This window comes from Dermacentor silvarum, chromosome 10 (genome assembly GCF_013339745.2).
Source record: "Dermacentor silvarum isolate Dsil-2018 chromosome 10, BIME_Dsil_1.4, whole genome shotgun sequence".
In the NCBI taxonomy this organism is placed as follows: Eukaryota; Metazoa; Arthropoda; class Arachnida; order Ixodida; family Ixodidae; genus Dermacentor; species Dermacentor silvarum.
Window position 1 is genome coordinate 3498572 of NC_051163.1, and position 13295 is coordinate 3511866.

At 47.2% G+C, this 13295-nt stretch overlaps 1 protein-coding gene across 3 annotated transcripts in view; it reads right to left on the minus strand.

The window, feature by feature from the left end:
* The window catches only part of LOC119431233 (gamma-tubulin complex component 6), a 314121-nt gene that overhangs the window by 204800 nt on the left and 96026 nt on the right, over positions 1-13295 (minus strand). For all 3 annotated transcript variants that reach the window (XM_037698710.2, XM_049657249.1, XM_037698709.2), the window contains exon 7: positions 11030-11093. In XM_037698710.2, coding sequence (XP_037554638.1) covers positions 11030-11093 — 64 coding nt within the window. The remainder of the gene's footprint in view (positions 1-11029; positions 11094-13295) is intronic.

The window sequence follows — 13295 nt, forward strand, 5'->3', positions numbered from 1 at the left end:
ACCTATCGCGTCTCCCTTGGCTCGTGTCCCTCACTCCACCGCCAAGATTGGCCCCTTGGCCGGCACGGCGGAAAACGGTCGGTGCGTTCCGCTTTCTCACGAACATTGAGTTGCTATGGCGGTCAAGGTTCTGGCTACCCCGGCGACCACCCCGTTAAGCCGCAGCTCGGACTGCTCCCTGCCGCCTTTGTCTGACAGCTTGTAGGTGCACGAGAAGGCATGCCTGTCGTCGCTGCTGATTCGCTTCAGCGCGATGTTCACTGAACGACCGGGTTGCACCTCCCTTGTGCGGCATCGGATCGACACAGGCGACGCACTGCCGTGGAAATGATATCCTCGCCCCGTTTGTGTGGCCAAGAGGAAGGCAATTGACCAGGCATTGGATGAGCTTATTGAGACCGGTATTGTCCAACACTCAAACAGTCCCTGGGGTTCTCCGGTATGAATGGTCCCTAAATGAGACCCGCATTCTGACGCACCTAGTCAGCTTTCTCCCACTAGCAAGTAGCTGGACTTCATTCCCTGCCACACCGGTGGATGGAGAAATGTAGCTACGGTGTGCGAGGGCACGCAAACAATGTACTTTATTGATCAGTCGTTTGGGAGCGCTGAAATAGTGGTGCTATCACGTGGTTGTTTTAGTATTTCGCGGGCTTTCTTTAAAGGCAATTACAAGAAGCTCCATCAATGGTACTTAGTTGCAAACACTTCAGTTGGCCATTTTTAAATGTGATCTACAACTTTCGTATTGGCACCTTCTTGGTGAAGCCAATATGTAAAAAGTTAGTCAATTAGTTTATACTAATTATTTGACTTTGCAAAACGAAAAATATACCGCAGACTAGGACACGCGATCCTCAACACCAGTGATATGATATGAGCCTCTTAGCACACTCCGTCGTTTTTAAAACATTGGCTACTTTAGCTGGGACACCCTGTATACACACCTACCGTAATATTACGAGCAAGCGCCCCCCATCAAGCAAGTCGAAATTACCGGCAAAGTGAGGGGGGGGGGGCTTTCCCGGAACAGCACCAATATTCAAGATGGCGACGACAAAATTTTTCCGTCTCCCCCCTCCCGCCAAAGAAAAGCGCAGTGGGCACGGATTTAAGATTTTATTTAACAGAGACTTTATTAAGCCAAACATTTGTGGATGCTGTTTATCACTCTCAAAACCATCGAAAGAACTGCAAAAATAGCGAATCGACCCACCAAATAACCCCCCCCCCTCTCCCCTTGCGTATGCTTCATCGCATTACTGCAAGCGAGCTCCTCTCCTACCCTTGCTCGCGTGGGTAGGCAGCGCTCATCAAGCTAACATTCTCCTCGGCTCACCCTCACACGCGTTCACTCGCACCCAAAGCATACAATGCTCAGCTTGTGATAGGACCTTATTGCACTTGAACTTTGTACAGAACATTACAGTAAAATCTCGTTACTACGAACACCACATTAACGAACTTTTCAGATTTACGATTTTTTAAAAATCCCCGCCAAAATGCCTATATTTTCAATGTAAAAAGCTTTCAGTACTACAAATTTCAGATTACCGAATATTTCAGAATAACGTACGTAATTTAATCCCGTAATCACAAGATGCTTCATTATTACGAAGTTCCGTTGAAGTTTAAGTACCGAAACCCTGAGGCTTACACCTATCATCATCATCCGCAGCAGCAGCAGCAGCAGCAGCAGCAGCAGCAGCAGCAGCAGCAGCAGCAGCAGCAGCAGCAGCAGCAGCAGCCATGCGCTGGGGAACCCGTTTCAACGGGTACAGCCCCAGCAGCATCGGCATCAGCGTGAGCGTCGCGTATGTTCATGTTTGGACTCTCCTACTATAGTGCCTAGAATATACTGGCTAGTGTTCCGACCGCGGCCTTCCGGGTGGCACCGTTTGCAATGAATGTCGGCGGCTGCCGCTAGGAGCGCTGCAGTGCGGGTGTGTGCAGCGGCGCCACCCGCTCTTCATAGACCACCTTGTTTTCACATAGGGGCTGCTGCGCTTTTTGTATTTATAAAGCCACAGGAGCAGTAAATTTCTCATGTAAAAAGGTGATTTCTAATATAGGGTTTCTTTTGACTATAAGAAGGCTTATTTACTGCTTGCGGCCTGCGTTTGAGCTTACGTACGAGCTAGCTCTGTTTCGAGTGTCGAACCTCCGATGGTTCAATTTAGGAAAAGGAAGAACTACATTCATTTTCTAAGACCGTCCAGCTCATTGCAACGTAGGATTTTTAAAGTATACTTATTCGGCTAGGTTTTACTAATAGAGAATAAGAATGCCTAATTTATATGGACCTGCGAAACTGACTATATATAGGATGTTTCTTTTTTCTTTAGACAATGCACATTTTTATTTTTAAAAAGTAATGAACGAAGCGAACCTGGTGTTTTCACCGACAAGTTCATAAGCGAGGCGGACATTGCCGCTAATAACGTGAGCTTCAGAAGACTAATTAGCAAAATTTTATTGATTACATTTTTTATTCGGGCCTTGTGGGGACCGTTGTCTAAACGGCAAAATAGGAGGCAGTTACATTTTCATCCACACGCATCTTTTAAAGACCTGGAGAATCGCACATAATTCGAGATATTCAAGAAGTGTGCGGCGAAGTTCGAATGACAGCATACCGCGGCAAATTCTAACTCGACACACAGCCGCACATGCTTGCCAGGCAAATCAAATACGTGACGCTTCAGTAACTGCCGCGACTACAGCCGAGACGTTCGGTTTCCTACTTTCTCGCGCTTGTCGTCACGGTATTTCGGTCTGATACGACAGCACGCGGTCACCTTTTCTGCGCTCCAGCGTATTGCCTGAATTGACCGTCGAAGTTCGATCATAAATATCTCGATTTAAATGCGACTTTCAAGGTAAAAAACATAAGGTGCGTTAAAATGTGAGTGCCTTCATATTCGCCAGCTCAACAACTGTATAAAAAAGGTAATTAATAATTTTTTGTTAATTCGTCTTCTGAACCTCACGTTGTTAGCGGCAATGTATTTCCGCCTCGCCTCGGAACTCATCTGCAAGACAACGCGATGTTGGCTGCTCTTATATAGCCTCTTTTTAAAAATCTGGATTGTCTATAAAAACCCCCCTGTGTATGACTTCTCTTTGATGATGCTCGTATATGTGCTTCGCGTGTTTATCATTATACGTTTGACAAACTCACCATTGTATCGCATGCCGTGATGCGACTTACGTCGTGCAGCAAGAGCTGCTCTTTCACGGCAAAATATTAACTTTTGCTTCACTTGCCAGAATTTTCCTATATCCTATTGATTGTTTGTTTTCCCCATACTTTCCTGCATGTTTGCTTTTTTTGCGATAGTGTGTGGACACTCCAGGCGAATTTCCACCGTCGCCGTGATGTTCCGTATATAAAATCCAAGTGCGATATAATATTGCGGCCGCATGCCGTATTATGTAGGTACGAGCGAAAGCTTGCCAGGGTGAGCCGAGAAGGATGGTTGCTTGATTAGTATATGAGAACTATTTGGTACATGCAGAAAACACGTACAATGTTCCCCGTATATTGTACGTGTTTTCATAAGATCTAACAAACATTCTTCAGCGAGAACCATGCATGTCTCTATAGCACTGCTTTTTTGAAGCAGGCTTTAGTTAAACTGCTTCGACGATAAACAAGCTGGAGCTGTTAATTAAGGCAACTTTCTTGATCAAAAATTATACGTACCTCATCACAAATTGTGCGACCTGTTTTGTCTTCTGTCATCATAATAGCATTCAGAACACTACCATTTTCTTTAAATAAAGGTCGCAAGTAAATTACTTTAAGTTATTCATTTCACCTTCTCAATAGGCATAAGCTAATGCTTTCACTGGCCATGCAAGACAGCACATTCATCCACGCGACTGGAATATAGATCGAGATTTCATTTATTTATCTTAAAGACCCCACGAGGTCGCGTATTGCATGCAGTACAGATGGCGACTTTCGCTGGTGGTTTGGAGCCGTTGTGCACCATCATTTTGCAATCCATCAGCGCTCGCGGCTTTGAAACTACGGCGTTGGGCGCACTCTTCTGATACAGAAGCTTTGCGGTGGACACCAGAACTACGGCGTTGGGCGCACTCTTCTGATACAGAAGCTTTGCGGTGGACACTAGATCCTTCGAAGTTCTCCGATTCGGCGCTCTCAACGGCTGATCAAAACAATTAAGGAGGCCACCGACTGGGTGCACCTGTGCCACTTTGATGGAAGTTCTTTCGCACATACATATATGTATACGTATATATTTTGTCTCTTTAATTTTCTGCTTTGAGATACAAGGTTTGTAGGATACTTATGGAATATCGTACTTATAGCATCAATTTCACACGCGATTTATTGCGGCGAAGATCGTTGAAAATGCCGTTCACGATAATAGAGAATGTGCGTTCGATGAACTAGCTTTTTAAATACTTTTCACACACCACAGCAGTTGGCGTCAGCGTTTTGTCGTTTTTTTTATCCTTCGTTTCCATTCTGTGAGCCGTGTGCCATCAGATGGTGCAGTGAACAAGAATACAAGCCATTTGCTCGAGCAGTAAGTACTCTAGCACAACCACGCAGAGCTTCACTGTCGCCGTGGTTTCAGCATTCTTTCACCGCCGTCACATAGTTCTCCTACTCACAGACACGGGAGCAGAGAAACCACAAACTCACTCGAACCTTTTCTGACGCAAGAACAAACACGCAACATCGTAATGATGCTGAAAACGCAAACACAAAAATTGACGCAACCACTGCGAAACTGCTCTAGCCAAGCAGACGACACGCGCAGTCGGCACCCACCTACCTGACTGCGACCTCTGCCGGCCACCGTGGGCATTCATTGCAGATGGTGCCACGCTCCTCCATTGAAAAGAGCGGGTGGTCGGCACACTAGCCAATATATTCTAGGCACTATACTCCTACTACGTTGTAGGCCTAGCATCACCACGTTGGTAGCGATCGGCAGGAGTTTCGAAGTTATTGGTGCTGTGATTGTGTTGTGTGGTTGCTTTGCTGACAATGAGTTCTGCTGGCCCCCGCGTTAAAAAGAAGCGACGCCAGTTTACGCTTCAAGAAAAAGTGGACATTTTGACGCAGCTGAATGCTGGTAGAAAGCAAGTGGACATGTGCAGGGAGTGTGATATTCCCCCGTCAACAATGGCAACGATGCTCAAGGATCGGGAAAAGATCATGAAATTGCATCGAGAGTCACAGCTGCCTCCCTCAAGAAAACGGTTGCGGCTCGGAAACTACCAGAACGTCGACGACGCCGTCCTCACGTGGTTTAAGGATGCCAGACAAAACGATTTGCCCTTGTCAGGCCCGATTATTCAAGAGAAGACGCTACAGTTCGCGGCCGCTTTAGACATCTCCGGTTTCGATGCAAGTGCCGGATGGCTTAACCGTTTCCGGCAAAGGAATGGCATTACGTGGCAAGTTGCTTGTGGCGAAAAAAAGGCAGCAGATGCCGAGAGTGCGGTTGCCTGGCGGAACGAGCGCTTTCAAGAGATCGTCGAGTCTTTCTCTCCAGACGACATTTTCAACGGAGATGAAACGGCGTTCTTTTATCAGTTGTTGCCTGATAAAACAATGAACTTCAAAGGTGACAAGTGCAAGGGCGGAAAGAAATCGCGTCTCCGCGTATCGGTTTTGTTCTGCTGCAACTCCACTGGCACGGTAAAACTCAAGCCGCTAGTTATTGGAAAGTCTGCCAAGCCGCGCTGCTTGAAAAACGTTGTCTCGTTGCCTTGCGACTACAGAGCCAACAAAAAAGCGTAGATGACGCGAGAATTGTTCACTCAGTGGCTGCTGCAGCTCAACGACACAATGAAGAAGAAATACAGAAAAATTCTCCTCATCGTTGACAATTCCTCGGCGCATATCGTGAACGTGCGATTGACCAATGTAAAGCTTGAATTTATGCCCCCCATTTGCACTTCTTTGCTCCAACCTATGGACCAGGGTATCATCAGATGCGTGAAGACCGAATTTCGGAAGCGTCTTGTGCAGCGCCTCCTGATCAATATTCGACTGAAGCTTCCCACACAGGTAAACATACGTCAAGCTGCAGAAATGCTGACATGGTCGTGGCGGAACGTGAAGGCAAGCACGATCAGCAACTGCTGGCGAAAGGCAGGCCTTTCAAAGGCTTTACCTATGCCACAAGACTGCGACTGCGAGGACACACAGGAGCTCAACCCAGAGCTTTGGGATGAGCTTACCGAGAAGCTCCCCGTCGGCACCGCGGTGACCTTCGACGATTACATTGACAGCGACAGCGCGGTGGCTACATCCGCGGAGCTCACCAATGAGGACATCGTGAATAAAGTGCTAGAGCAAGACGATTGCAGTAGTGACGAAGACGATGCCGAGACTGAATCAACACACGAAGAAGAACAAAGTGTTTCCAGCTCAGATGTTTTAGTTTTTCAAGAAAAGACGCGATTATTCCTCGGGCGCTGTAAAGATGTCCCCGATGACGTTCAGAGGAAGGTCGAGGATGTAGAGGCGTTCGTCCTGCAGCGGGTGCTGTCTACTCGGCAGAAGAAGATTACAGACTTCTTCAAGTAATAAATTGTAGTTAAACTGTGCTCAGTGTTCTCGTTTATTATTTACGTACGTTACGCGCATCTGCAGCAAAGGTATGTAATTTTCGTTCTTGTGTTGCATTACCGACATGGAAATATTGATTTTTCAGTACTACGATATTTCAAATTAACGAATTAAATTCGGCGGTCCCGCGAAGTTCGTTGTAACGAGATTTTACTGTATATATATCGTATATAACCGCTGTGGGGATTGAAGGAGGCGCCGGCGCCATTGCGCGGGCTTCACCTGTTCTGCCATCCCTCGCCTTTCCCCGTCCGCTCACAACCGGTTCTAGCGGTGGTGCACACCAAATGTGGTGGTTTGCGTTGAGGGTAGGGTGCGGACGTCACGCGGCCGCGTTTCGGCTGCTAGCGGCGGAGCGTGGCTCTCTTATCTCCGGGACCAGCGCACGGTAAGTACATGCTCTCCTCTTGTCCGCCGACACCTTTGTGACTATGACTGGAGCTCACGCACGGTGCCTTTGCCCGTGCAGGGAGCGCGTACTTTGTGCTGATCCTTTTCCCGACGCTAAGCCGACGAGCAGTGCCTAGCGCTCGCGCGAGGTCGTACCACGCCGAGCCGCACTTGCCGAAAGCCTAATCCGAAGGATATTGCCTGAGCTCACGCGAGTTGGCCCATTGGTTATCGCCAGAGCAAGTAGCATAGTGGCCGGGACTTTTCCTAGCAGCGTGTCCCAGCTTGAGCCTGTGCTCTCGCCGCGACGTGCTATAGGCGCCTGTTATTGTATTTTCGCCCTGGTGCGGGACCCATTTGGCTCCCCTCCGAGCGGGCGTTTGTACAGTGCTTGTGCCGACGGATTCAATAAACGGTTTCCGTCAACTCAGGGCTTTACTGTGTTTTTGCGTGCGTCGCTCGATAGCCCCTTGCGGCCTCTGAGCTCGCGCGCCTCAGCCCCCAACACCGCCAATGCTTTTTTAGCGATAGCATTATATGGACCTCACGCAATTCTGCCGGTCGGCGTCACCGTCGCCGTGAGGTCCTTGTCATTTGTGAAGAGAAATCACCGCGGCGAACTGTATGTGCGAGTTGAAAGGGTGCAGGGGGAGTGAACGACGGCGGAGAACAAAAGCGCAGTTTCTGCGCACGTGCTGTAAGGGCCTGCAGAGTAGGCGTCTCTCTTCTCCTTCACAATCACCATGTATGTAGAGCAAACACGCCTTCTTCCGACGAGCGAGAGGCCGTGGGGGAGCGGGAGGGAAGGGAGGCGACGTTTAGCTGCGGCACCCAGTGTCGATTTATATCAGAGGCTCCGGCAACAGTCACCAACGCCGCACGCATTTTGAGCGAACCGGGCAAAACGCCGATGGCGTCGACAACAGTTCTGCGTGTTGCCGATGATGTTTATACAGCTGATAAAGCTAATATCATTATTCCGTATAGCTCTCTACAAGTTTGCTATCGCAATTGATGCTTCGCCTTTCAGGTGAAACTGCGACAACTTTTTTCCCCAAAAATTCAAAGCACTGTTGTGGGCTGCGTTTATTATGCAGGGTAAACTTTACGGGAACTTTTTCGAAACAGCAAAAATTGAAATGTAAGACGATAATAATCTGAAAAATGCATTAGATAACTTATCTTTGCAGTAAAAATGCACAAATACTATTTGCAAGCCATAACAGAGCTGTTATTGCACTTCACTCCACATCAGAACCACCAGATCTGTTGTCCTGGTCACTGACCGACCACATCGTGGATCACAACACTTCGTCCTCGCAGCCGCTTCCGGCCGTCTGCCATTATCACAAGCATCAAGTTGCAGTGCTGCTTTTCGGCACCTGTTGTTTTGTAAACCCCGCTGCGTGCGTCTCTTTTCTCGACCGTCCTGCTCATCAGCATGTCAAAGTTAATCAGTGTTTGATGAGCGTTTCCGTTTTGTGAGCCGATAAACTCTCTGTCCCGCAGCAGGAGTATAACTGGACTTGGGGCCCATCGCACACAGCAAAACCAAAGATGGGCACAAAAGCGTGCAACAGACACGCTAATTTGACACTATGCACGACTGGGCTCCCTATGACCAAATGCCAGCTGCCCCTTCTTCACTTGGATTCTCCTGTGCGCCGCGCCTGGCTACACATTGCCCTTGCCCTATCTGCTATTACGTGTCAGTAAAATCCGTAAACTGAGTGAAGTAACGATTGTAGACAGCCCCCAGTTACAGTTTTTTTCTCTCCAGAGTCTGCGAGGAGCCTTTGCCGGTACTGGTGGCAAGGTTGTGGTCAGAACAGGCCGAGCGTTATCACGGTCGCTCTTTCTGTCAGGCCCCAAGCTACCGTGATAACACGCAGCTTATTCTTATCGCATGCTTACCGCCGGTGTTCTCTCGTCATGGCTTAGCCGTCAGCTTCTCAGTCTCCAAACCCACCACCCTTGCTGGTGTGCCGCCACGGCATGTTTGCTGCTAGCATGGATGTGTAGCCTACAAAAGTTAACTGCAGCATTTTGTTAATGTGATCTCGGCATTTGTCACGTGGCGTCATTATTAAGTATTACCAACACAGCGACGGGCACTGAGATTAAGTGCACTTGCTTTAAACATATGTGCGAGAGTAAAGAATTCTAGTCTCTCCAGAAAACTACAGCATGGCCGTTCGACCGTAGGACTTCACAGTTGCAAAGTTTGGTGTGTGGTTATTACTCGAGGAAAAAAAAATATTCAGATTTTGCGCGACCAATCTGGGAGTGGCTTTATTACATGAGTGCATTCATTACGCAAGTAAATACGGTATATTGCACTTGGACTTCACACGGTCGCCCTTGGTCAAGCTGCACACGATTTGAAAGGTGTGATCACAAGCAGCCGCTTGTAATCCGACCATTTGACCATCTGTGCCTGTGGAAGTTTCCATTTATTGTCTCAGTATTCCTTTGCAGCGGCAATGAAATTTCATTATACTGAAATGGCGTACACAGTGGGAGCTCATTGATACGATTCTACGTAATATGTTTTTCGGGATGATACGTTTTTGTTTCGTTTCCCGGCCAGGAGCAATGTATTTTCATGAAGTTGATACGATCCCGTTTTCACGTGAAATCGGATGATATGACTGCAAACTAATATTTTCGAAACTCGTAGCTTTATATTCAAGTGTACTAGATTAAATGACACTCCAACTACCTACGAACAACGTGTCAAGGGCCGGCGACACTAGCGGAAAAATGCACTGCTGCGCGCCGGTAGAATGCCCGCCGGCGCCGGTAGAATGCACGCCGGTGGCGGCAGAATGCACGCCACAAAAGTGCCGCGAAACAGGTTTTTCGTGGCGTGGGAGGCATCGGTCCTGGGCCGATTTAAATTGTCACGCCACCCCGGCAGCAATCAAGCCACGAGCGAAGCAAACCAATGAGAGCTGCCCCCTTCAGTGATGTAGGCGGAGTCACGGGCGGTCTGGAGGGAGCGCGCGCCTCCAAACCAGACACTTGGCGCGGGAAACTGGTGTCACCCGCCCGACCGCTATTTTCTCACTCGTAGTATCGTCTGTTCAAGTCAGCTTTTGCTCGCGCTTGTTTTGGTTGGCTTTTCAGACGAGATCTTCATGCGGTCACGTAGCTGCACGAAGCGCCTACCCTCATCCGCCAGTCGTATTGCTCGTTGTGTCATGCTGCTCTACGGTGTTCCTTTGTTTCTGAATTCTTGGCCTAGTGGTGTCGTGACCTTCGTAGCAATGTTAAGAAACTTGTCATCTTACAAAAAAACTTCTTTACGAACTTTGAAAAAAAAAAAAGAAAAGAAAGGAAGTTCAGCGAGAACTGACGAGCTGCTCTAAAGTTGCTCAATAAAAGTGTTGGCGGCGGTTCGTGTGGTGTTATGCGGAGCAGTATCACTCGATGCCACAGGAAGCTTTGCTAGCGCGTTTTTCACCAAGTAAGCCTGTTTTCTTACGTTTTGGGGCTTGCTTTGAATGATACGATTTTTGGATGATACATTTTATTTTCTGCTTCCCGCAAAAATTGTATCAACGAGGTTTCAGTGTACATAACCTTCGTTATGCTGAGGTTCCAAATACATGGTGTTCTATACCCAAGAAGTTAAAGTGAAATACTTGATTATATCGAGACTTTCGTGATACTGAAGTTCGTTATATTGACGTTCAACTATATTTCAAGTGCGAACTCAGAAGTAGAGCAAGGGGTGGCCAGCCTTTGATGAAAAGTAGCTTTTCAAGAGGCCTATTGATGTCATGGTTAATTATACAAACTTCCTTTGGGGCACAAACATTTTTAATTTAATCTGGTCAGAAGTTATGTACAATGACTATCGATACCGTGGTTTTGCATGTTTCGATACATGCAAGAAAGGCTAGGTTGTCTTGGAGAAGAATGCTTCACGTTACACAAGAACAGCCCATAGATACAGTTCAAGGGCAGGGACATTTGCCCAGTCTTGTGAACACAGGCAGCAAAGAATGTAATTACTTGCGTTCGTTGCGAGGGAGCCCCTTGTTTTTGAACTGCACCGTGGCAAATGTCTGTGATGCACCTGCATGTGAAGCAAAATTCTGAGTCGAAGCACAAATGACGACGATGACAGGCTGCTTTCATTATGAATGGAGAACGAACGGGTCATACTTTACATATCTTTTTTTTTTTTATACAACCTTTGTCTGTAAAGTTGCGAGACTGAGTCCATTACAAAAAAATGTGTTTAACATTGAAATCATTTGTGCAGCACCCCTTAGAAACAGTCTCCCTTGCAGTCTATACACAGTTTCCAACGCTTATGGAAGTCTCGGAAACAGTTGGAAAACGCTTCTTTTGGCAGGGCTGTCAGCTCCTTTGTCGTGGCATCTTGAATGGTCTCCACGCTCCCCATCCAGCGACCTTTTAGAACTCTCTTCACACGAGGAAACAGGACAAAATTGCATGGGGAGAGGTCAGGCAAGTATGGCAGATGGGGAAGTACAGTAATGCTGTGCTTGGCGAGAAATTTTGTCACGCTGAGAGCAGTGTGCCTTATCGTGTAATCTTGCTTTATCGTGGAGAAGGCTCCATTGTCCAGATGCCCATAAGTCAGGGCGACGGCGTCGCAGTGCATCACACATGTGTTGGAGCACGCGGATATAAAACTCCTGATTCACCGTCTGCCCTTGTGGGACGAACTCGTGGTGTATGACATCTCTGGCATAGAAAAAAGCTATCAGCATCATCTTTGTTTTGGTCTTCTGTTGCCTGCACCTTTCTCGACGCCGGAAAGCTTGTGGACTACCATTCGGTGCTCTGCCTCTTTGTTTGAGGATAGTATTGAAAACATGATGTTTCGTCTTCAGCAACGATGCTGTCAACGAATGCAGCATCCTTCTCTGCCTTTGAGAGCAAATCAGCGCTCACTGATGCCCGCGTGTCCTTCTGGTCCTATGTGAGGGAGAGCGGCACAAGTCAGGAATTCAGCTTTCGTTTCCCCAAGTTATCACGCAAAATTTGGTAGCATGTTGTTTTACTAATGTCGAGAGCATCCGATAGCATGTGGACTGTAATGGTGCGGTCTTGCTGTACGATCTCACTGGTCCGAGCCACGTTGTTTTCATTCCGTGAGGTTGTAGGGCGCCCCTGCCTTGTGTCATCTTCCACCAACATTCTCCCCGAAACAAACCTCTTGTGCCACTCGAGAACTCGCACCTGCGATAATGTCTCATTGCCGTAAGTGTCACGAAGGAGCTCATGCATCTGTGTAGCTGTCTTGCAAAGCTTCACACAGAATTTTGTTTACACGTTGTTCGAGGTGGACGTCCATCTCTCCACATTCACTCACAGAATGCGCAGACAACAAGTTACAACATACTTTTCTACATGTAGTGCCATCTAGCGGCTGACACAGCAATTAACATAAATAGCTCAGGTTAGCCCGAAAAGATGGTGCTACACATACGCACCAACGTTTGTTTTGGGGAATCATTTCTAGAGAAGAAAATAAATCAGTCTCGAAACTTCACGGACAAAGGTTGTAAATTGGGGGCATGTTACCTTTAGGTGCGACTTTTATTTTCTTACTTTAAAAATCGCCGATAATTCGGTGCGCATTACATCTGGGGGCACAATAGAATCGGGTAAATATGGTATATATTATGCACTGTATGTAATAATAATGCTGCATTGAAAAGGAAACTCTTCCAGATAAATTGTGCTGCTTTGTTTAGGTTTTGCACAGAGGTGCCATTTCTTAATTCCTTTCATTTAGTATACCATGCTCTGATGTAGTGTGCACGCGCTCTTTTTCAAGAAAAAATCCCGAGGATCAACTGGACCAAAGCTGGATGAAAAATGAAGATTTTCTCAGTGGTGTTGCCTGGCGTGTGAAACTGCTCCATCAATCAGTCTCGACAAAGCAGTGGCTGAGGTGTTTAACGTTTAATTATGACAACAACAAGGTTCCTTGCCCGGAGGAAACCATTTTGGTGGCTGCAGACTTCCAACTCGTTCTCAGGAAGTGAACTATTGAACAAAATGTCACCTTTGCACAAAGCGCCAACAATTCAGCAGCTGAGTTGCAAGAGCCTTACAAATACAATCGAATCTCGATAATTCGAACTTGATGGGGCCCAAAAATTTGTTCGAAGAAGTGTGTTGCCTTTGTGTCATATTTTTGAATTTTTGTTCCTTAATCTTGACTTATGGGGATGTATTCTGAAACATTTCACTTCGGCGATATTTCGCTTTTCGCCTTCAGGCGCGCGCTGATTGGCTG